Genomic DNA, 19,611 nt, shown 5'->3' on the forward strand with positions numbered 1-19,611 from the left:
CCACCTGCTGGCAACAGGAAGATTGGCACATATATGGAATAAACATTGATATATTCTACTTATATTTATGAGTTTAAACGCATATTTCTCACCGTTCACCTATTAAGTAAAGCCACTCGCTGCCGGTGAGCCTGGGTGCGAGGGCCCGTTCATCGCTGCTTGCAGCTTTAATAAAAATTGTCTTTGATCTTTCGAGCTGTTTAATTCCATTCAGCGGGTGTCCAATCTCCAAAAGAAGTGAAATAAAAAGCGCCCATCCATAACAAAAAGTCTTACATGGCTGAACAAAGGCCTCCTGTAGCAAATCGATGTGTTTTTGTAAGAAAAAAAACTATATTCAAAGTGTAATATTCATCAAACAGCTTGAAAGATCAAAGACAATTTTTTAATATAACTTCGACTGGGTTCGTCTGAAAGAAGAAAGTCCTATACAACTAGGATGCCTTGAGCGTGAGGGCTAATTTTCAATTTTTGGTTGAACTAACCCACTGGGGGTTGCCAACTGACTGTATTGTGGCTTCATTTGTGTGGGACCTCTTTGTTTTTATCTGTCTGTATTCCTGGACCTGTTTAGGTAGATCCAGTGTCTCTCACAAGAGTAAAACAGGTTGTGTTGATGAGATGAAAAAAGAGAAACTCATGCAAATAGAGGTTGTAAAACAGGTTGTGCTGATTCTAGTGACTGACCGTTGATTCACTTCCTTTCCTGCCCTTTCATTAAGCCGAGTAACAGATGCTAACAATTTATATGATGTATCGCTTGATGTATTCCTCAGTTGTAAGTCACTTTGGATAAAACCATCTGCTAAATGAATAAATGTAAATGTGTCACATTGAGCTAAATATGCTCTCTGTTCCCTGTGTAGGTGTGGCTGCTGTCCCTCCCTAATGCCTGTTTCTCCAGGCTATGCACGTCTTAACCAAAATGAGCCTATGAACTCTTTGCGCATCTCTGTTGGAGGGCTCCCGATGCTGGCTTCCATGACTAACACCACCGACTCCCGCTTCCGCATCAAATGGAAAGCCATTCTGGTGATAGCATCAGCACTAGCCTTCGTCCTCCTCCTCTACATTCAGCTTTTGCCCTTCCACCCTCATCCCAGAGGAAAATATGGTTTGAGGTTAAACCATCAGGAGGTGAGAACGGAGGGCCATTACAATGACACATACCCCCTCAGTCCACCAGAGCGCACCGCACAGGGCACACGCTACCGTATAGGGGTCATCGCTGACCTGGACACGAACTCACTCAGCGACAAGAAGCTGACCTGGTTTAGCTACATGCTGAAGGGCCACCTCCTGGTGTCCGAGAGTGGAGATACAGTGACGGTTGAATGGGATCAGGACAGGGTGGTCTTGGAAAGCCACCTGGCAGAGAAGGGGCGGGGCATGGAGCTCTCCGAATTAGTGGTATTTAATGGCAAACTGTACAGCGTTGATGATCGTACGGGTGTTGTATATAACATAGATGGACTCAAGGCAGTGCCCTGGGTCATACTGCCAGATGGGGACGGCTCGGTGTCAAAAGGTTAGTGTTGCTATTGTACCATTTTGTATAAAAATTTAGCACAGCTGTTTTCAAAGTGATGTGAAGCCTAAGTATGGTAAACTATACTCAGAACCTGTCTTCTGCATTTAACGCATCCAAGTTAGCGCACAAACACACACACACTCACAATAGCAGTGAGTATTGAACCATTCTCCCCATCTTGACACCTACATTAATTTATCATCTTCAGAATTTCATCAGCTATCATCAGCTGAATTTAAGGTAACAGTAAAAGACTATGAAAATAGGATAGAATAATGGATGTAATTCAAAGCAATTGATTCACACATGATGTCCGGTTCAGTCGTGGTTCTTTCTGTGACGTTCTCTAGGGTTTAAGGCTGAGTGGCTTGCAGTGAAGGACGAGCACTTGTATGTTGGGGGTTTGGGGAAGGAGTGGACCACCACCAGTGGAGAAGTGCTGAACGACAATCCTGAGTGGGTAAAAGTGGTGGGATTCAACGGAGATGTACAGCACCAGAACTGGGTCCCTAAGTACAATGCTCTCCGCAGCGCTGCAGGCATCAGTCCGCCCGGTAAACAGCAGTCTTCAGGGTCACATGTCAAAGTGACATTGATGTCTCAAGACCATTTGTGACTTTTAAGAGCGTCAAGAGCTCTTGTAGTCTTAACACCCACAAATACTTCATTTTCCAAGTTCCATGTTTCCATTTTCAGTCGCTAACATCACTGAAATGAATGCTTCGTTCTCGTTCCCTGCTCATTTCCTTTCTGTTGTCATCTCAGGGTACCTCATACACGAGTCTGCAGCCTGGAGCGACACATTGCAGCGCTGGTTCTTCCTGCCACGTCGTGCTAGCAGCGAGCGATACGACGAGACCGCAGATGAGCGAAGGGGCACCAATCTGATGCTCAGCTGCTCCCCAGACTTCCAGGACATTAAAGTGAGAGATGTTGGGCCCCTGAACCCTACACATGGCTTTTCGTCATTCAAGTTTGTCCCGAACACAGATGATCAGATTATAGTTGCCCTAAAATCTGAGGAGGATGCTGGGAAAATCGCCACTTACATTGTGGCGTTCACCCTAGATGGCAGAATCCTGCTTCCTGAAACCAAGATTGGGGACGTGAAGTATGAGGGACTCGAATTCATTTAGTGTCAGAGGGATTTTTCTGAAGGTAAACACATGCTGAGGACTAGTAAATACCTTCTTTTAGATGATGTACGTCTAGATGTGGACATTGAGGTGTATTTTTGTTGAAATAGTTGAATGATGTTCAAATAATGCAGACTGGCTATTGGCAGCAACTGCCTAAAGAGACTGAAGGATTCGGTACATGTTGAACCTTTATTTTAAGAGACATGTCAGAGCCTTCATCAAAAGTTTTTCATTGCCATTTTCAACAATGACCATTAGTGGTTTCACGACAGCACTGTACTTACTGTGTAATGAATGTAACAGAATGAATGAAGTGATAGACTGTAGTACATATATATAAAATTGTTTACTGTACACAGATTACAGCAGTTGACGTGGTTTTGATGAATGTTTTTTTTTTAAATCATGCTTTTTTTTTTACTTTCTTGATAAGTGTCTTAAGCAGATCAGCTACTTTTAAAAATAACTCTTAAAAAACTCAACTGTCACAAAATGAACTTTACTTTTCATTGATGCACCAGAGCTGTTTATTTGTTTTTGCTGTTTTTTTTTCCTTTTTTTTTTAAACAACAGATTGAAGGGTTTGAAGAAAGAGTTAAGTGTACCTCATTTTATTTTATCCAATTGCTTGAATCAGTCGTAATCACTAAATGACCAAAAGCCAGTTGACTTGACTCGAGCCAGTAGGTAAGCACCCAGTAAATATTTCCATTAAGATTTGTTGAACTCCCTGAGACACCCCAGTGGTTATCTTATGTGATAGACAACAACCTTGAAGAGTCTGCAAGTGAGAGAGGACCAGTGAAGATCAGTACCAGCGATGCTCTTTTCTGAAATAGCATTGTTTGGATTTCAGAAGGAAATGTGCCAACTAGAAAACTGTACATACTACTAATAAATAAAATTATAGTGATATGTACATGGCGAAAAACCCAGTGTTAAATTATCTCTCCCCAGAGTTTATTTGTGTCTACACTCAAAGTGTTAAAAGTAACATTGAAGTTAAAGGGGCCATTTGATGCTGCTAAAAATAATTTCTAGTTTTTAATTGTCCTCTTCCCACACAGTGATGTAGACATGTGGGAGCATGTTAGAATGAGCCGTTTTAGGGGAGTGTGGTTGACTCTTAACTTTTATAAATAATTTATCTTTGGGTTTGAGTCTTTGCAAATTTACAGATCTTATTTATACCTCAAGAGCTTGTAACTATCCAAAGAGGAAGGAAACATTTAAACCGCATCATATGACCCCTTTAGGTGTTTAATTGAGTGATTATTGACCATTATTTAAGACCCTGATGTTAACAAGCAGAATCACTGAATAAAAGAGTCAACATTTTTTGGTCAACACTATGCAAGTCAAGTGTTTCTTTAAGTTGGGCTCTTAAAGCATTTTTATTTTTTTTATGGCTGCTTTAACTGTTCACATCTGTTATGGCAAAAAAAAAAAAAAATTATAAAATGAAATTAAAATGTCTTCAGATGTTGGTTATGTTTTGATAGCGATAGTGTACTGATTGCTGCAGCCCTGTGATGTTCCAGAGATTTTGCACAAAAAACACTTCATGTTCATTCAGAACTTCATTTTTAGACACATACTTCAAAAATCTGTGTATTATTCTCAACAATGATTACAGACAGACAGAACAAATCTAAACATCACCAAATAAGTTACTAAAAAGTCACATAAATAAAGTAATAATAAAAGAAATTACAAAGACAATGCAGCTCCTAATGTATTCATGCCATAATAATAAGCCATTGATGAAATTTGACTGGTGGCACCCAGAATGTAATGCTCGGTTTGAATGTCATACTTTTTGATGGTCACAACTGTTGAGATTCCTAATCTTATTTTGCCAGTTTTTAGGCTGTAGAATCCCAGGGCCACTGTAATCAATAAGGTAACTCTTTACTCCGAGATTAGTCTCAAAGTGAGATCAGTGATTCAGGTCACAACACACCACAACAACAACTGATCACATTTCTCTTGGCTCATCTGACTGCTATAATGTGGTTACAGCAGCCTGACAAAATGTAATGTTAAAGCGTCAATGGTCAAGAGCCCAACTGAAAACACTGATCACCATATTGGTGAATTTAAGATATTGACTCATTATTTCAGAGATTATTTATGTGAACATCCGGTGTCTTCAGTTACGTCAGTCACCATCCAACTGATCACTTAATTATCTTATCGCTGTTTAACATTCCTCGTGGCTAGCGAAGTATAGTACCGGATTTTGAGATTAGTCTAGATCAGTGGTTCCCAAACCTGTCCTGGCGTACCCCCAACACTGCACGTTTTCTTTGTCTCCCTAATTAAACACATCTGATTCAACTCATCAGCTCATTATCACATGGGTTAATGAGCTGATGAGTTGAATCAGATGTGTTTAATTAGGGAGACAAAGAAAACGTGCAGTGTTGGGGGTACGCCAGGACAGGTTTGGGAACCACTGGTCTAGATGTTAATATAAAAATCTGAACTTGCCAACAGGCCTCAGAGTTCTGGGGCGAACTTATTCTGGCAAGAGAAAGGCAGTTCAAGAAGAGCAGAAGAGAAAAACCAGGTGCAAGATCAGGGCCAGAAGGAAAGATCAGTATTAATAATTTCAAAAACTGACCACCAAAACCAAAGGGCTTGAGAGAGATGGAAGAGCTCAGCGGCCTGCAGAGAGTCCAGACGACAGGTAGAGCAGATCTTTGATGAGACAAATCAATCAGGACAGGACAAGCCTAGGGAAAGCTTAACTCAAGAAAGCAAATGGTACAAGGCACAAACCACTTTCGTGTATACAAATACAATTAGCGAAAATCAGAATAAAGGATCAAAACACAATAAATAGGGGAGAGCATATGATGTGTTCCTGTAGCTCAACTGGTAGAGCACTGCGCTAGCAAGCGCAAGGTTGGGGGTTCGATTCCCCGGGAACACATGATATGTAAAAATTGATAGCCTGAATGCACTGTAAGTCGCTTTGGATAAAAGCGTCTGCTAAATGCATAAATTTAATTTAATTTAATTTAAATTTAATAATGTGAGCATTTAACAGAATAAGAACTAGGCAAGAGCTGTGTCGAAACCTCTACCTATACCCTTACATAGGACAATATTTGAGGGGACAGCCATTTGTAGTGGTTATCGAGTGCACTCGATGAATCCCATAATGCAATAATGAGTGTGCAACCGATGTACACTCAATGGCTAGACAATATCTAAAATACACTGTGAGGTTCATGCTAGATGAATTCCCACCTATTGTCAGAAGATGGCGCCTACGGCTGAATAATCCTTCCCTTTCCAAACAACTTGTCCAATGTGGGTACAGAGTAATATCATACAGGTATAAATTTATTTTAAATTGATTATTAAATTGTTTAATTAAGCCTGGTACATACTAGTTTCCATGACAGAGTTCAGAAAATAATCAGGACACTGAAGATCTTGATTAATTTGTTTATTGCAGCAGAGCAGTGACAATGTACATGTAGTACCTTGGGTTCAACGTAGTCAGAATGAATGATGCACATCCTAAACCCAAACCTATTATACAGTTAGAGTTTACTACATTTAATGAAGTTGCTCCTGTCGTAACAGATCTGTATGTTAATAAAGTTCTCAAACCCTGTTGTCTGACATGGTTCTCTGTGTCCCGCACCCTTTCCCATTCAGGATGTGCGTATCCCAAATGATCTAGAAACAACATGACTGCTGACTTTCTTTTCTATAATAATTAAGACATTCTGGGAAATGAGCATAATCAAACATCTATTTTGGAGTAGAATCTGGGTCTGGGCAGACTATAGTTTCCTACAGTCCCCCCTTTGATACTCTTGATCCAAAAGAAGCTTGTGTTACTCACACTCACTCCCATTACACAGATTTCACCAGCAAAAACATTCTTTGGGCAACATAAAGTGTGTGTGTGTACGTGCATGCAAGCAAGTATTGTGTTTTCATTTTGTCACATGCATTGTGTCTATCTCAGTGTGAACATCCTTTATTCACTGTGTGCATTCAGTAGACAATGTTCTGCATTTGAGTATGCATATATTTGTCTCCTTTTGTTGTCATGTGCAGTGAGTCTGTGTCTATGTGCATTTCTTAGTGTGGATATGTCCTTTGCCCTCATGTTTTCCATCTTGGTGCAAAGACTGTTGTCCAAAGTCTCTGAAATGGTTTGATCTCTCCTTGTTTTCTCATCCATTGTTCATTATTTTCAATTTGAAAAAGTCATTCTAGAAGAAGTAGTCACTGGTGTTGTTGATGTCTTTGTCATTCCATCAGTACATCCATCCTATTGTAAGTTTCAAGAGTGTCTAGTTCTTGTCAGCCTGGAGATCTGCATCTTGCAGGTCTGTAAAGCTCTGGATTTCTAGGTCATGGATCACTCTGTTCTTTTTCTTGAGACAATTCCCCTGGTTCCACTGGTTCTGCTGACTTGTTCTTCAAATGGTATCTGCTTGTGTCTGAACTAGTTATATTGTTCATCAAGTGCTGTGTCTGGCAAAGTGTGAATGGCTTCTTCATGTGTTACCTTTCAATAGTGCCAAATGGTTTTCTAAATGGCTCTAATCTCGATAGGCCATTCTTTTGATTGAAAAGTGATACTGTCTCGCCTTGTGTCCCATCCTTCCACATGCAAAACAACAACTTCCTCATCTTTCCTACTTTTCTCCAAACGATGTCCAGCTATGTGACCATCCTTTCCAAATCCATGACAAAGCTTTGATGAGGTCTCTCATTGTCTTGACAATCTCTAGTTATGTGACCAGTTTTTCCACATGCATCAAGGCTCAGTACTAGGGCCGCTACTCTTCACACTTTATATGTTACCCTTGGGAGATATCATCAGGAAACATGGTGCTAGCTTTCACTGTTATGCTGATGATACTCAGCTCTATATTTCTTTGTGGCCCGGTGAAACACACCAATTTGAAAAACGAATCAAATGCATAGTCGATATAAAAAATTGGATGACGAGTAATTTCTTACTGCTAAATTCAGAAAAAACAGAGGTGTTGATTATAGGACCTAAAAACTCTGCTTGTAATAACCTAGAACACTGTCTAAGACTTGATGGTTGCTCTGTCAATTCTTCGTCATCAGTTAGGAACCTAGGTGTGCTACTTGATCGCAATCTTTCTTTAGAAAGACACATTTTCCATCTCAAAAATATTTCTAAATTAAGGCCTATATTCTCAATGTCAAATGTAGGAATGTTAATCCATGCATTTATGACTTCAAGGTTAGACTATTGTAATGCTTTATTGGGTGGTTGTTCTGCACGCTTAGTAAACAAACTACAGCTAGTCCAAAATGCAGCAGCAAGAGTTCTTACTAGAACCAGGAAGTTTGACCATATTAGCCCGGTCCTGTCCACACTGCACTGGCTCCCTATCAAACATCGTGTAGATTTTAAAATATTGCTTATTACTTATAAAGCCCTGAATGGTTTAGCACCTCAGTATTTGAATGTCTCTTGTTACACTATAATCCTCTACGTCCGCTTCATTCTCAAAACTCAGGTAATTTTATAATACCTAGAATATCAAAATCAACTGCAGGCTTAAATCTGGATTAAAGACCCATCTCTTTAACCTGGCTTACGCATAACATACTAATATGTTTCTAATATCCAAATCCGTTAAAGGATTTTTAGGCTGCATTAATTAGGTAAACCGGAACTGGAAACACTTCCCATAACACCTGATGTGCTTGCTACATCATTAGAAGAATGGCATCTACGCTAATATTAGTCTGTTTCTCTCTTATTCTGAGGTCACCGTAGCCACCAGATCCAGTCTGTGTCCAGATCAGAGGGTCACTGCAGTCACCCGGATCCAGTACGTATCCAGACCAGATGGTGGATCAGCACCTAGAAAGGACCTCTGCTGCCCTGAAAGACAGCGGAGACCAGGACAACTAGAGCCCCAGATACAGATCCCCTGTAAAGACCTTGTCTCAGAGGACCACCAGGACAAGACCACAGGAAACAGATGATTCTTCTGCACAATCTGACTTTGCTGCAGCCTGGAATTGAACTACTGGTTTCGTCTGGTCAGAGGAGAACTGGCCCCCAAACTGAGCCTGGTTTCTCCCAAGGTTTTTTTTCTCCATTCTGTCACCGATGGAGTTTCGGTTCCTTGCCGCTGTCGCCTCTGGCTTGCTTAGTTGGGGTCACTTCATCTACAGCGATATCATTGACTTGATTGCAAATAAATGCACAGACGCTATTTAACTGAACAGAGATGACATCACTGAATTCAATGAAGAACTGTCTTTAACTATCATTTTGCATTATTGACACACTGTTTTCCTAATGAATGTTGTTCAGTTGCTTTGACGCAATGTATTTTTGTTTAAAGTGCTATATAAATAAAGGTGACTTGACTTGACTTGACCAGATGGGATGAGACTGACTGGGAAGCCCAATTAAACAAAAACTGTAGGGTGGAAGTGGTGACTCCAGTAAGGAAAAGAACAGGTTGACAGCAACTGCTGGGAATGTAGGCTTTACTGTAGGGACCCTGGGAAAACAGAGTCAGACTCAACCAACCTTGCTTACAGTGACCAAGCTTTCTGACAGAATTAGTTTTGCAGCAAAGAGCTGGTGGATGGCGTTCTTCTCCATGATCAGAGGTGCTGGCTGTGACAGGGAGAACATGTACGAAATTAACTAATCACTTTCTTTTTGTATTGTGTGAATTAGTTTTGACTGATCTCACTTGCATTGCTTGTGGCTAACCTTAGCCCAGACATGCTGACAGACAATTCTTGTTTAAATGCATACGTTGCAGTAATGAAACTTCCCATTTTCACGAAATGAAACTTTTGGTAGCCCTCGAATGTGATTACACAGCATTTGATTTAAGTTTCACAATAGTTGACTTGATTTGGCCATTATATAAAGGAAGAGCTGGATGTTTTGTAACTCATTCAGTTGTGAATTGTGTTCCTGACGGTACTGTTTCCAATATCTCCAGCAAAAGAAGAATTATGTATCTTCTATGGCCTCTACTGTTTCTGCACGTTTCAGCAGCACGTCTGAACTTGTTTGGTTAGTAAATAAAATATTGCTTTTTTTTTCAAAATATTTGTACGTGTTTTTCAAAATTTTGAAATAATTATAATAATAATATAAATAATACAATCACAATTATGTTTCTAATCATCTCTAAATTTCTGTCTTCTTCTAAATCTTATGTCACTGGCTGAAGATGACGGACTAAAGCAGGCAAAACAAGAGGGAAGAGTGCGATTGGTGGGGGATCAGCCCTCATCTGGTCGTGTGGAGATCTACCATGATGGACAGTGGGGTACAGTTTGTGACGATGACTGGGACATGGCTGAAGCACAAGTGGTGTGTCGTCAGCTGGGTTTTCCTGGAGCAATATCAGTTACGCTTGGAGGACGTTATGGTGAAGGTACAAACTCCACAGCACAATTTATTTGTTACACACTGTGATAAAAAAAAAAGTCTTATATTTTTAATCCGACTTATATTTGTTTTTGTTTTTTTAGGCTCTGGTAAAATTTGGCTGGATGATATGAAATGTCAAGGCTCGGAGAGCTCTTTGTCTGAATGTAGCTTCAAAGGCTGGGGTGTTACTGACTGCTCACATAAAGAGGATGCAGGGGTGGTCTGTGAGACTGGTAAGACATTCAGCCACTAGATATATTTGCATTTGAACGTCTGTTTTATTTTATACTATGTAATCTATTTTGTTACATTATTGCAGGTACAAACATAACCAGCAATCGTCAGTTCTCTGTGGATAACAGTCTGGGTCTGTCTGATGATCTTGGTCTTCTGTTTGACAGTGGAGATGGTTGTGATTTCAGAATTAAAGTAAAAGACGACAGTGAAGAGTCAGAGTTGACTTTTTGTGTGCACAGAATGATCCTCATGTTTTATCCAGAATTAAACATAACAGACAACTCTAGAGACCTCACAGTGGATGTCAGCCAGACCTGCCACCCTCATGTCTCTGCTTTTCTCAGGTAATGTCCTGAAGACAACTTAACTTCAAAGCTCGATCCAATTGTCTCAGTTAATTGCAAATTTGAATTTTGCAATACAAAACTGACTGTATAATCAATGTTAGACACTTATAGTATCTGAACTGTTTTTGCACAGGTATTTGTACACACGTAAGATTGATGTTTCCGTCACATCGGCTCAATGTCTGCATCAGCTGGCGTTTACCTTTGGAGTGAAGAAGCTTATGGAGGATGTCGGCAGGGCCTTCACTTTACTCATCCCTGAAGACAACACTTTCCAGACACAGGTATCCATGTTCGAGTATGGCGTCCGCACAGGTGACCTTGTCCTGCAGGAGAACGTCCTCCAGTATCTTTCCTGGAACTGTGAGTTCCTCATAAGCTCTCCAGTGTGGAGCAGCGTCTCCTTTCACATGATGGACGCTCTGCTGCAGCGCTCAGACCTGGTTGTGAAGGATGAAGCTTTTCTTCTTGAAGCTCTGGAGAGATGGATCCAAGACAAAGGTGATGAGCTGAGCTCAGACCAACAGGCCAGTCTCCTGAACCACATCCGCTTCCTCTTGATCCCTGTGGACAGACTGTATGAAATGCAGTTTTCCTCAAGCGTTCTCCGTAGGAATCATGAGAAACTGTACCTAACAGGTCTGCTCAGGGGTTTCCAGTTCAATGCTCTGCCCTTCTCTAAGATCAGAAATAACACGATTAGTGAGTATCTACCCAGAATCTACACTGGAGATGAGTGGAGTGTAATTTTTAATGCAACCACTGTCAAAAATTCACGCTATGAATACAGAAATGGTTATAATATAGATTATAACTATAACCGCGGGTATGGTCAAAATAACAGAATGCAATCCTTCTCCACTCCAGCACACCCTAGTGCTCTTTACAGAGAACAAAAGGTCTTTTGGCAAGCCCAGGTGATTCTAAGTAGACAGGAATGCTCTAATTATGGTATTTCATGTTATTCATTTCCTGTTGCAAGAATTATTGCAAGTGGTAATCAGAACATGTACACTAGCATCATTCGCTACAGCAACAGGTTGATTCTCACCTGTAAGAATGAAAACAATGTCTTTCAAGTCCAAGATTTCAAAAACAGCATGGCTGTGATCCCAAATAACAGCAGTATGGGTCTGCCGAACCCCTGTCCTGACGACTACAGTTTCAGATTTGTAGTGCGTCCAGAGTATATCTGACTGCACTGAGTTCTGTTTGACTCCAGCTACCTACATACAGGCATTTCAGTATATTCAAATCTAGTTTAATCAAATCTATTACATTTAAATAGTTTTTATTTTAACATTTTTTTATTAATGTTACTCATTCTGCAGTGATTTCTCTCAAATGTTACAGTTGATTTGAAACTTTTAATTTAAATATTGTCAAAATAAAAATGCTTGATTTTGAAAGTGCACTTAAAAAAAATAAAAAAAATAACATATTTCTTACATGATCTCTTGTCAGTTTGATTCCTCTTTGACGGACGGCTGTTAATACTTAAGATGTTTATGAAATATATCTAGCCTCGTCAGAATTGATTACATTTGACAGTTGCACAACAGTTCATTGTTTAATAAATTAATATGAGAATGATCACGTTCATTAGGCATAAACTAAATATCGGAAATGCTAGATATTTCTTTTATTTTATAAAATGTTTTATTTGAGAGATGTATTTTGAGATCATGCACTCAGGCAAATGTATTTTCAAGATAAGTGGGCTTTCCTTGATTTATAACATTCACTTTGATGAATTCTAACAGCATATTGATGGAAATTAACTCTACAACACATTTATAATGTGACTATAACATATGCAAAAGCAAACATGTTTCCTCTCTTCCCTTTAGATAAATTATAATTGTGAACATAATTTGAAAAGTTCAACTCTGCATCTACATGGAACGTCTTCATCTTCGTTTCTTCCTTCGCTCCACAGTTTCAGCTTCATGCTTCACCTTCCTTTCTCCTCTCACTTTCACTTTTTTGAAATTCCCAACTGCACACTTCTGTTTTCTGAACGTCATTAGTGAGTAATCTTATAAGTTTGAAATGAAGATCTAAATGTCAAAGAGCTTATATTTCATGAGTTCTTCTTTAAGATGTGCTCACACCTGCCAGTGTCAAAAGAGTTTTATTATTCTAAGAAACAATGTCCCTTTGATAAAAGACTTCTGTTATGCTCTGAAAGTGTCAATCATTTGAGCACAGAACATACAAGCTTCAACGGCCCATTAAATACACCCTCTACGTATTAAAATGATTTTTTTTTTTAAGGTGTCTTAGTATAAAAAGGTTCAGGTGCTCACCAGTTAATTAATGTCCACGCTGTTAAACCTGAGGACAGTGGACCATAAAAAGGTTGGTAAAGTATTGTTTTTATTTATTTATTTTTTGGCTATTACATTCAGAATTATTCATTTCGCAATAGTTTTAATTGTTCAAGACTTATGAATACTGTATGAAACTTAGTATGTTGTACTGTAACTCATGAATTTCTGTTCATATCCAAAATTGAAAAACCTGTGTGTAATTAAATATGTGACAATAATCTGCAGTAGTTAACCCTTAATAATGAGTGTTTCAGCTGTATATCATGCTCAAATCCGTTTCAGGATTCGCAGAAGTCACTTGAACGCCAAACCCCAGATTCAAAATGTCTTGTGAAAATTAATAAAACATAAAAGAGTCACGTTTATTTGAGCATAGACTTGTTGTGTACATACACCAGTCCTGAAAAGTGGCTTGAGAACCTCCTCTTTGTATTGTGTGAAAGGGTTTTGTCTCAAACTCAAAACAGCCACTGAAACTGGATTTGTTTGAACATGCACACTGCCTTTATTCTTGAGTTTGTTTTCTCATGAAATGAAACTTAAGGTAGTCCCTAATTGTGATTGGATAGTGGTCGGTCACGTAAGGGATATCTCACAATGCTTGACCTAATTTAGAAGATATATAAATGAAAGCAAGATGGTTTGTCTTTTAGTAAGAACCTCCATGAATTGTGCTGATCCTGCTTTGGTGTTTTAAAGAGTTTCCAGCAAGAAAATGGTCATGTATATTTTATGGACATTGCTGTTTTTTTCTGTGTCAGCACAGCGGTGGACTTTGTTTGGTTAGTAGTCTATATGAACATACATAAGTCTTTTTTTACAAATACATAATATTGTTTCCATTTACACTTATCGCTTGTGACAGATGAAGAGTCAAAGCCTAAACGTGAAGGCAGAGTACGACTGGTGGGGGATCAGCCTTCATCTGGTCGTGTGGAGATCTATCATGATGGACAGTGGGGTACAGTTTGTGACGATGGATGGGACATGGCTGAAGCACAAGTGGTGTGTCGCCAGCTGGGTTTTCCTGGAGCAATATCAGTTACGCCTGGAGGACAATACGGTGAAGGTATAAACACATTAGTGTGGGGGAAATCATTTAAATGTTATGCACTGTGATACCAGCAGTCTAATTTTTGACCTTTTGACCTATACTTTTTAGGCTCTGGGTCAATCTGGCTGGATGACATGAACTGTCAAGGCTCAGAGAGCTTGTTGTCTGAATGCTGCTTTAAAGGCTGGGGTGTTACTGACTGCTCACATAAAGAGGATGCAGGGGTGGTCTGTGAGACTGGTAAGACATCTACTGGATCTTGCAAAAACTGCAGCGCTTGCTTATGGAAATGGATTTAGGCCTTGCAATGCTATTGTAATGTGTAGCACTATATTAAGTACATGACGAAGTAGCATAATCCAAAACAGTATTTTAATCAACAAGGAATAAACACAGGAGAATCGATCGCAGAAACAAACGTAGCACAAACACCATGTAAAGCAAATAACTGGGTATATATAATGGGTAAATAAATGAGACACACCTGAAACTAATACGCAACTATGGAAATCAATGACAAGATCAGAAACTAGGTAGACCTGAACTAAACAGGGCAGGAGAACAAGAAACATAAGAAAAAACAACAAATAGTCCATAACCGTGACAGTGAAGGTGTGTTTTCACACCGTAAAGAGTCCATCTGAGGAGGGAAGGGGGGCTCTGGAGGAGGACACATAGCACAGGGAACCAGGGGAGCTGATGGATGGAGAGACCAAGGTGTTGATGACAGAGGGAGGAGCCAGGAGAAGGAGGAACCAGATGTGGACACCCAGAGTCCAGGCAGGAAGAAGACCCACAATGAGATGATGGAGGGAGGAGCCATGGTGGAGGTAGGCTAATGGAGGTGGAGCCCAAGACGGGGATTGAGAGACGAAGAGCCAGAGTGACACCATGGGTCCGGATGGCCAAGATCATGCGACTGAGGTGGAGACCCAGAAGACCGTGTCAGAGTCAAAGCAACTGAGGACAATGGTGGAGCTGGAAGGATCCAAATGGAAGCCAAATGGAGCCTGATAGATGGAGCAACAAGGTGAAGCGGGAGGAGGCAGGTCGATGATTGACCTAGGCAGAGCCAGAGGAACGAGGAAGAACAATTGAATGTCCAACATCTAAATAAAATGAATGAGTGTCACCCTCCGTATCTGTGGTTAAGTGCAGAAACTAGAACGGTCCCAGATATCACCCACTAGGCCAGTGGCTCTTTTTGGTCCTGGGGATCCCCTGCTCTGCACATATTGTATGCCATCAGTTCATGGATCTCTCCTCAGAGGAGTGGATGATCTCAATCAGATGTGTTTAATGAGGGAGACATGCAACATGTGCAGAGCAGGACCCCAGCCCAGAAATAAGAACCACTGCACTTGGCATCTCTCATCTACTGCTAGGTGGCGCTGTTACACATTTTAAATTAGCAAACCTGAGGTCTCATCTCCAACCAGTATACATTTTAAATTTGTGAAACTAGACAATACTTGCCTTTTATTATTTAATGTTCCCCTTGAATTTCAAAGATTTACACTTATAGCCACAAATATCTATTTAATTTTTCGCCAGGTATTGATTTCAGTTGCAAATGCCTTAATCATCGTGAATTTGGAAGAGTATGTAAAGGATCACATAAGGACAGTGGGCCTCATTTATGAAACTTTCAGAGTATGAGTAAATTCTGAATAGTTTGTGAGGAAATTGGAGCTTCCCAAAAATGGAGATTCCTGATTTGATTGTTAATTGATTCATTTGTTAATAAAATGCATGTTCATTTAACGTAATGCTCAACCTTGAATTAAAACTATGTGAATTATGTGAACTGCAATGCTGTGGGATCTTCTGGACTACCTTTCAGGTTGGGCTTCGGACAAATGCAAAAGACTCATTGACCATGTTTGGCTTTCAGTGGACTAAATACATTTTTTTTAACAGAAACTTAACAGTGATTTTCTGTGTTTTCCTAAAGTGCTTTGACCACGATTTTTATTGAATTGAGGAACATTTTAAGCTTATTTATTACCTTTTTTTTGCAGGTACAAACATAACCAGCAATCATCAGTTCTTTCTGGATAACAGTCTGGGTCTGTCTGATGATCTTGGTCTTCTGTTTGACAGTGGAGATGGTTGTGATTTCAGAATTAAAGTAAAAGACGACAGTGAAGACTCAGAATTGACTTTTTGTGTGCACAGAATAATCCTCATGTTTTATCCAGAATTAAACATAACAGACAACTCTAGAGACCTCACAGTGGATGTCAGCCAGACCTGCCACCCTCATGTCTCTGCTTTTCTCAGGTAACTTTCTAAAGACCACTTCCTTTTTTTGTTTTATTTGTGTGTGATTCTCTTGAACAGTGTCTTTTGGGGCTTTGTGTGTTCATACAAAGAATGAGGTAGAATGTCTAATGTGGTTGCTCTAATAAAAGCTCCACCTTGCAAAAATAAATCATAATAAAGTTCAGTCAGGACCACTTGCTAAAAATATAATTTATTGGGAATTCTGTGGATCAATTATTTTGGTTTAAAGGGATAGTTCATACAAAAATGAACATTTTCATTATTTACTCACCGTCAAATTGTACCTATATATATTTTAAGAATACTAGTCACCAAACAGTTGACGGTAGCCATTGACCTCCATACTTTTTTTGCATTGTATGGAAGACAGTGGCTCCTGTCAGCAGTCCAGTCAAAATGATTTCCTAAGCAGATATCCAAATGCTCTTTAGTCAAGATGCTAGGACGGAAAGGGGTGGAGGTGGGCGCATATGTCCGTCCACAAGTAGGTGGAGTGACGAATCAGCAGCTGATATTGGTTAGCAACCAGTGGTTTACCCGAAATACGCTTGAATTCCGTTCAGTCACTCAACCTCTATTTCTTGCAGCTTGCTGAGACAGCTGAATGGAAGACAGCCGTAACATGGTTAGCACTGTGAAACTTGAGCTTAATGCTCAAAGCAGTTTATCATGCATCTCTCAGGGTGTTTATTTCATGTAGTGTATTCAAGCTTTTAGACTGAGTATTAAGATCATGAAGCCATCAACTACAACCACAAATGACACTATTTCCTGTGAATGACTCATCAGAACTAAATACTGACACAGTACTTAAGCACCATTTATTTTTGCTCAGGTATTTGTACACACGTCAGGTTGATGTTTCCGTCACATCGGCTCAATGTCTGCATCAGCTGGCGTTTACCTTTGGAGTGAAGAAGCTTATGGAGGATGTCGGCAGGGCCTTCACTTTACTCATCCCTGAAGACAACACTTTCCAGACACAGGTATCCATGTTCGAGTATGGCGTCCGCACAGGTGACCTTGTCCTGCAGGAGAACGTCCTCCAGTATCTTTCCTGGAACTGTGAGTTCCTCATAAGCTCTCCAGTGTGGAGCAGCGTCTCCTTTCACATGATGGACGCTCTGCTGCAGCGCTCAGACCTGGTTGTGAAGGATGAAGCTTTTCTTCTTGAAGCTCTGGAGAGATGGATCCAAGACAAAGGTGATGAGATGAGCTCAGACCAACAGGCCAGTCTCCTGAACCACATCCGCTTCCTCTTGATCCCTGTGGACAGACTCTACGAAATGCAGTTTTCCTCAAGCGTTCTCCGTAGGAATCATGAGAAACTGTACCTAACAGGTCTGCTCAGGGGTTTCCAGTTCAATGCTCTGCCCTTCTCTAAGATCAGAAATAACACGAGTAGTGAGTATCTACCCAGAATCTACACTGGAGATGATTGGAGTGTATTTATCAATGACACAACCCTCAATTACCAATACCATAACTACTACTATGGCCAAAATAACAGAATGCAATCCTTCTCCACTCCAGCACACCCTAGTGCTCTTTACAGAGAACAAAATGTGCAGTGGCAAGCCCAGGTGTTTCTTAGTAGTCAGGAATGCTCTTATTATGGTATTTCATGTACATCATTTCCTGTTGCAAGAATGTATGGATATAGTAATCAGAACATGTACACTAGCATCATTCGCTACAGCAACAGGTTGATTCTCACCTGTAAGAATGAAAACAATGTCTTTCAAGTCCAAGATTTCAAAAACGACATGGCTGTGATCCCAAATAACAGCAGTATGGGTCTGCCGAACCCCTGTCCTGACGACTACAGTTTCAGATTTGTAGTGCGTCCAGAGTATATCTGACTGCACTGACTGTCATTTTCTACCAGTGGTAAAGTTTACGTCTGTTTGTATATGTTTTTTCAGTTCAATCAAATTTTCATTAATAATGTTCAGTGTCAGTTTATGATCATTATAATAATAAGTGAAGGGTTTTGATTATTTTGATTTTTTCATGTAATGATCAGATTGTTAGACATTAATGATGTTTTATTGTTTAAAGATGCCCCTTAAAATGCTTCAAATGAAACAAATAAACAAACTTTTGTAATTTTCTCAGTTTTTCCTGCTGTACTATTGGTAAATTGGCAATAAATCGTAGGCTGGTTACATTGCTACTTTTATCTTTTTTTTTTTTTGTCATATACTGTATGAAGTAAAATGAAAAATTTAAAGATTCTGATATATATTTTGATATGGTATAAAATAGTGAATCAAACAATATTTTCCTGGTTTCCTTTATTGATGTAATCTTAATGCTTTCCAGGTTGCAAATATATTATTTTATTATTAATTTGTAACTACAATATTAGTTACAAATGAATGAAAATGAATGAATGAATGAAGTGAGAGGAAGAATACTTTGGTGTGTAAGCTTAATTTTATATTTTTATTTAAATAATAATAAAAAATGAGTTCAACGAGAAATTGTTGTAGAACAAGATCTTACAAAATTTTGTAGAAGAAAAGTGTTAAATGCTCAGCGCAAAGACAAAACTGTTTTGATTCACATCTTCATCAGTGTCACCACAGAAAATAGTACCCGATTCTATTTATAGAGAATTATATGCAATATTTCATCTACTACACTAGATTTAAACAGTTGCTATGTACCCAAAATCATTCATTTGTGCTAACATTCATAGACATAAAGCTATCGCTTCATACAGACAAGCAGGCCTAGCCCACATGAGAAAAAAGTAGTGCAAAAGTATTGTAACCCTTTACTTTAACGCAATCAGTTACTTTTAAAGGGAGTCACACAATATTGTACCGCATTACTTTTAAAGGTAACTTTACCCAACACTGTAAGTTACATAATTTTTCTCTGTGTGATAATCTTATTGACACAAGTCAAAATTCTATAAAAAAGAATTAAAAACAAAAATATCTAGATAGCACAGAAATCAACTCATTGAATAATCTTTTCTTCGTTCCATGTGGACTTATAATGGAATAAGTATTTGCATTATTTCTGAAGAAGAACATGCTCCATATTTTCTATATTCATATCCACCTGTGCATTAACCAAAATCTAAGAATTCTGGACCCCATTGTAATTTGTTGTGATGTTTGCATTCAGAAGTACAGTATCTAAAAATTATCTGTCCAGTAAGAAAGCATAATAGACATAAACCTCGTATGCATAACACATTTGAGAATAGGTTTTGAAAAGTGTCAAATTCTCCAAGGTCAAACT

General features: G+C 39.3%; 3 protein-coding genes across 4 annotated transcripts; all 3 read left to right on the plus strand.

Annotated features, from left to right (window-relative positions):
- Window positions 1-635: 635 nt before the first annotated feature.
- Window positions 636-4,019, plus strand: LOC113053115 (soluble calcium-activated nucleotidase 1-like). The gene is made up of 3 exons (XM_026217845.1): window positions 636-1,528; window positions 1,882-2,085; window positions 2,297-4,019. The coding sequence occupies exons 1-3, from the start codon at window positions 889-891 to the stop codon at window positions 2,665-2,667; spliced, it is 1,215 nt and encodes a 404-aa protein (XP_026073630.1). The 5' UTR covers window positions 636-888; the 3' UTR covers window positions 2,668-4,019.
- A 5,579-nt stretch (window positions 4,020-9,598) lies between these two features.
- On the plus strand, window positions 9,599-11,984 carry LOC113053117 (galectin-3-binding protein A-like). Its single transcript, XM_026217861.1, has 5 exons — window positions 9,599-9,733; window positions 9,894-10,100; window positions 10,198-10,329; window positions 10,416-10,677; window positions 10,814-11,984. Exons 1-5 carry the CDS (start codon window positions 9,673-9,675, stop codon window positions 11,874-11,876), a joined length of 1,725 nt encoding a protein of 574 aa, XP_026073646.1. The 5' UTR covers window positions 9,599-9,672; the 3' UTR covers window positions 11,877-11,984.
- Window positions 11,985-13,024: 1,040 nt separating this feature from the next.
- LOC113053118 (galectin-3-binding protein A-like) lies at window positions 13,025-18,519 on the plus strand. Of its 2 annotated transcripts, XM_026217884.1 has the most exons (6): window positions 13,025-13,041; window positions 13,667-13,795; window positions 13,879-14,082; window positions 14,176-14,307; window positions 16,089-16,350; window positions 17,189-18,519. In XM_026217884.1, exons 2-6 carry the CDS (start codon window positions 13,729-13,731, stop codon window positions 18,213-18,215), a joined length of 1,692 nt encoding a protein of 563 aa, XP_026073669.1. In that variant the 5' UTR covers window positions 13,025-13,041; window positions 13,667-13,728; the 3' UTR covers window positions 18,216-18,519. The 2 variants fall into 2 exon arrangements, with proteins under 2 accessions (XP_026073669.1, XP_026073660.1); XM_026217875.1 differs by lacking the exon at window positions 13,025-13,041 and having other exon boundaries at window positions 13,596-13,795.
- The last annotated feature ends 1,092 nt before the right edge of the window (window positions 18,520-19,611 follow it).

The sequence above is a fragment of the Carassius auratus genome, chromosome 3, assembly GCF_003368295.1.
Source record: "Carassius auratus strain Wakin chromosome 3, ASM336829v1, whole genome shotgun sequence".
NCBI classification, from domain to species: domain Eukaryota; kingdom Metazoa; phylum Chordata; class Actinopteri; order Cypriniformes; family Cyprinidae; genus Carassius; species Carassius auratus.

Coding starts and splice junctions, on each gene's coding strand:
- LOC113053115 (XM_026217845.1), top strand. CDS start 889: ATGCCTGTTTCTCCAGGCTATGCACGTCTTAACCAAAATGAGCCTATG. Junction 1,529..1,881: donor GGACGGCTCGGTGTCAAAAG/GTTAGTGTTGCT, acceptor GACGTTCTCTAG/GGTTTAAGGCTGAGTGGCTT. Junction 2,086..2,296: donor TGCAGGCATCAGTCCGCCCG/GTAAACAGCAGT, acceptor TTGTCATCTCAG/GGTACCTCATACACGAGTCT.
- LOC113053117 (XM_026217861.1), top strand. CDS start 9,673: ATGTATCTTCTATGGCCTCTACTGTTTCTGCACGTTTCAGCAGCACGT. Junction 10,101..10,197: donor TGGAGGACGTTATGGTGAAG/GTACAAACTCCA, acceptor TTGTTTTTTTAG/GCTCTGGTAAAATTTGGCTG. Junction 10,678..10,813: donor CATGTCTCTGCTTTTCTCAG/GTAATGTCCTGA, acceptor GTTTTTGCACAG/GTATTTGTACACACGTAAGA.
- LOC113053118 (XM_026217884.1), top strand. CDS start 13,729: ATGGTCATGTATATTTTATGGACATTGCTGTTTTTTTCTGTGTCAGCA. Junction 13,796..13,878: donor ACAGCGGTGGACTTTGTTTG/GTTAGTAGTCTA, acceptor CGCTTGTGACAG/ATGAAGAGTCAAAGCCTAAA. Junction 14,083..14,175: donor TGGAGGACAATACGGTGAAG/GTATAAACACAT, acceptor TATACTTTTTAG/GCTCTGGGTCAATCTGGCTG.